This window comes from Rutidosis leptorrhynchoides, chromosome 2, assembly GCF_046630445.1.
Source record: "Rutidosis leptorrhynchoides isolate AG116_Rl617_1_P2 chromosome 2, CSIRO_AGI_Rlap_v1, whole genome shotgun sequence".
Classification (NCBI taxonomy): domain Eukaryota; kingdom Viridiplantae; phylum Streptophyta; class Magnoliopsida; order Asterales; family Asteraceae; genus Rutidosis; species Rutidosis leptorrhynchoides.
In genome coordinates, this window is record NC_092334.1 from 602422759 (window position 1) to 602426650 (window position 3892).

At 34.6% G+C, this 3892-nt stretch overlaps 1 protein-coding gene across 1 annotated transcript; it reads right to left on the bottom strand.

Moving 5' to 3' along the window:
• Positions 1-379: 379 nt before the first annotated feature.
• On the bottom strand, positions 380-2914 carry LOC139893411 (cytochrome P450 704C1-like). The gene is made up of 6 exons (XM_071876577.1): positions 2567-2914; positions 2243-2458; positions 1844-2128; positions 1374-1709; positions 766-966; positions 380-666 (listed from the first exon to the last, which is right to left on the bottom strand). Exons 1-6 carry the CDS (start codon positions 2852-2854, stop codon positions 478-480), a joined length of 1515 nt encoding a protein of 504 aa, XP_071732678.1. The 5' UTR covers positions 2855-2914; the 3' UTR covers positions 380-477.
• Between the last annotated feature and the right edge of the window lie 978 nt (positions 2915-3892).

Here is a 3892-nt window from a genome sequence, read left to right on the forward strand (position 1 = left end):
CTATTTCAAGTAGCTTAAGTAGCTTATTTTTTCATATCTTATGTTATAAACAAAAACTTTCATAAGCTCTAGTGTGTTAAACGCACCCTAAATTATAATATTGGACAAACTCAAAAGCATCGTACATACAAAACCTAAAGCATAATTATTCACCAGCAAACCAAACACATTTAAACATATTGTAACAGTTTGTCTTGTTTTTGAAGATCATCACCTTGAATGTTAAAGCTTACAAGTAATTAATCAAGTAATTAAACATATTTAAAAAATTTAGTACACATGATAGGTCATTTTTACACGAAAACTGTATTTACAAGTAATTAATCAACATAACAAAAAGTAAACTATCTTGATTAATTTCAAAGATCTAAAACTCTGATATAGATTTATTTATGTTTCATCATATAGTAGACTAACACACATAGAAAGTATATAATGAAAGATTAATTCAATATGATTACATTTACATGTTTCGGATTATATTTTCGAACGATAAGATGCATATAAGGGTAGTCCATTGTCCATGTGCAGGGTGAACATTGTTCTGTATGTTGCTTCTTTACTTTCATCCACCAGTTTAAACTTGAAAAAGTAAACAAGAAAAGCAGCCATTATCTTCATCTGTCTGTATGCAAATTCTTTCCCTAAGCAAATTCTTGGTCCTCCCTAAACAAATGCTTTTCAGTTTAGTTACAGTTGTCAACTAAATTGTGCATATATTTCAAATTCACATTCACAAGAGCACAAAATTTCGTCGTAACTTACTTGAAATGCAGTAAACTTGAATGAACTTTCAGGCTTGAAAACACCATTATGGAGCCACCTTTCTGGCCGAAATTCCTCTGCGTCTTCACCCCAAATGTATGCCATTCTTCCCATTGGGTATGGCATATAGCTTACACCGTCTCCTTTCTTGATCTTGAAACCATCCGGTAATATGTCATATTTCTCTGAACACTTCCCATCCTGAACAACCAAGCATACATGAATTAGAGGTACCAAATGCACCCTGTTTACTTAATTATTGTTAAGGTTATAAGGTTTTCTCTCCTAAGAGGGGGAGTAATCCAACCTCATACTCTAATGAATGCAACAGAAGATGTTTTCAAACCTTCTCTGGCCACCACAAGATTCGAACTTAAGACTCTTGCAAGGATATCAGGGCCCCAAACACTGGCCTATCTTGTGATGGTTCTAGTTTACTTAATTATGAATCTCGTATATTGGTTTTTGATATGTCAAATATATCAAACGAAAAAAAATGCAAGGGTAAATCCATTCTTGATTACTCATTTTGACCATTTTGACATATTACCTGACCCACTTATAGTGCCACCTTTTATGAATTAAATACCCTAAATTAACAATGTTACCAGAGCAACAGGAGGATAGAGTCTGAGAGTCTCAGTTAAAGCTGCATGAAGGTAATGCATTTTGTCAAGGGCCGTTTCGGTCAACTTGAGGGAAAATGCATCGATAGATCGTATATCCTCAGCTCCAATGGCTTCTTTCACTTCAAGTGCAACTTTTTCTTGAATGAAAGTCTTTTTACAAAGCATGTAAAAGAACCAAGTGAGTGTGTTTGCTGATGTGTCCTTCCCAGCAATAATGAAACTAAGTGTTATGTCTCTCAAGTATTGATCACTCAATTTTGTGGGATTTGTTTCGCTTTCAGTCAAGAATCTTGATAATATGTCCTCTTTATTTCCCTGTTTTCATAAAAACAACACCACCATATAAAGCTAATGTAAATTAATAATAATCTAAATTTTAGATAATACAATTTAATTCAACTGGTTAATACAATTTAAGTTAACCGGTTAATTTGGCCATTGATACTCACATCAAGTTTCTCACTTTTCATCATACACCTCTTGTGTTGAATCAATTCATACACGAAGCTATCGATCACTTTTATGTTTTTCTTCAGAGAAGCTTCGGTTCCAATGTTGAAATACCTTTTCACCGGCCATAACACATCAACATATCGTCGGTAGGTAATAAAATTTGAATCGTCAAAAGCTATCATAAATCGATTACTAACTTCATCTGAACCAGATAAAGTATCAAGATCAAACCCAAATCCAACCTTGAATATCGAATCTAAAGTGGATTTCATTAAAAGGTCCTGCAAAATTAAAGAATTCTGTAATTGTGTTGCATCCTTATCAAAATTCAGAGTGTTATTTAACTTTTTTCTTATTTGTTAACTATGTTGATTTTTTTATTAAACTTATAATACCTGTAAATAAATAATTTCATTATTAACAGCTGCTTCTGAAATTTTTTTCACCAACTTAGCAGTGTTTGACCTGAAAACATTAGTACTAAAATCTCTAAGATTTTTAGTTGAAAACTCATAACTTGCAAGCTTTCGTTGATGACGCCATAAATCTCCATCAGCTGCAAATATCCCATCTCCAAAAAGATCTCCCATTATACCTTTATGGTAATCTCCCTGTATGTAAACACCAAAATCAAATAGAATTCAATATATACGTTAGGTTTATACAAATTTATATATGTCAATTTAAAAGAAAATTTATTAACAAAAACCATAAAATACCCTGGTGTAGTTAGGGAAGTTGGATTTGAGAACATGTTCAACGTTAATCGGATCAGTAATATAAACTTCACTGTGCGTTGGTGTAATAAAACGGAAAGTGTGATGTTTTCTTGCAATCAAAGTCATATAATCGAAAATATGGTGAAAGTTTATCAGCATGCTGAAAACTGAGCCTACAATCGGTGGCCGTTGATTATCTGATATAATAAATTCTTTAAAAAAAGGTATGAGAAAATATGAAAAGAGCGCGATCGCAAATAGAATTATGAATCCAATAAGTGATAGCATGATGATTGTTGAAAAATCAGTGCTTGTGATAAGGAACAAGATGGTGTGAATCAACAAGAGTTTTTATGCTACGGAGTATGATATACATGGTTGAGGAACATATGGTTGAATTTATATGGATGGGACTATGGGAGGCGACTATGTTCATTTATTATAATATTAATTTGGCTTGAGTCTTATTTTTAGGGGGCGTTTGGTTCAAGAATTTCAATTCCCAGAATTTGAAATCCCATGGGATCTGAAATCCCACAGAATTTGAAATCCTATCTTCTGTTTGGTTCGAGGTTTTCAAATCTCAGAATTTGTAATGCGAACCCGAAACGGGAACGCGATCGCAAAACGCAAACTTGAAATCGAAACGTGAATCTAAAACAGGAATGCGGCCGTGATACGTGAACTGGAAACCGAAATGAGAACCCGAAATCGAAATGCGAACCCGAAATGGAACACGACACGCAGTGGCGATTCCAGGATTATAACTGAATGGGGTCCCGAAATTTTTTTTCAGTACTCATTATATTAAAATGTTATTTTAGTGATAGTTTACTTCAAAAAAATTACAAATTCGAAAAATATATGGGCTCCAAGTGGTGTAATTTAGTGGTGTCCTATATATACAATTTAAAAGAAAAACTATTGATTTGAAAAATATATGGGTCACACATTTAAATTTAGTAATGTCCTATACATTTTACGGGATATTTCTACTAAAAATTTTTAAAAAAATTTAAATTAGCGGTGTCCCGTGACCCCACGGATTCCCACTTAGATTCGCCACTGACGACACGCGAACCCGATACACTAACCCGTAACACGAACCAGAAACGCGAACCCGAAACGCGAACTCGAAACTCGAACCCGAATCGCGTACCCGAAACGCGAACCCGAATCGCGTATCCGAAATGTGAACCCGAAATGTGAACCCGAAACGCGAACCCGTAACGCGAACCCGAAACGGGAACCCGAAAAGCGGACCCGAGACGCAAACCCGAAACGCAAACCCGGAACGCGAACCCGAAACGTAAATCGTAAACGTAA

Bases quoted from the DNA above. Each gene is read 5' to 3' on its own strand.
- LOC139893411 (XM_071876577.1), bottom strand. From the start codon at position 2,854: ATGCTATCACTTATTGGATTCATAATTCTATTTGCGATCGCGCTCTTT. The intron at 2,459-2,566 runs GTATTTTATGGT...GTTTACATACAG, and splicing joins ACTTCCCTAACTACACCAGG to GGAGATTACCATAAAGGTAT. The intron at 967-1,373 runs GTAACATTGTTA...TTGGTTGTTCAG, and splicing joins TCTATCCTCCTGTTGCTCTG to GATGGGAAGTGTTCAGAGAA.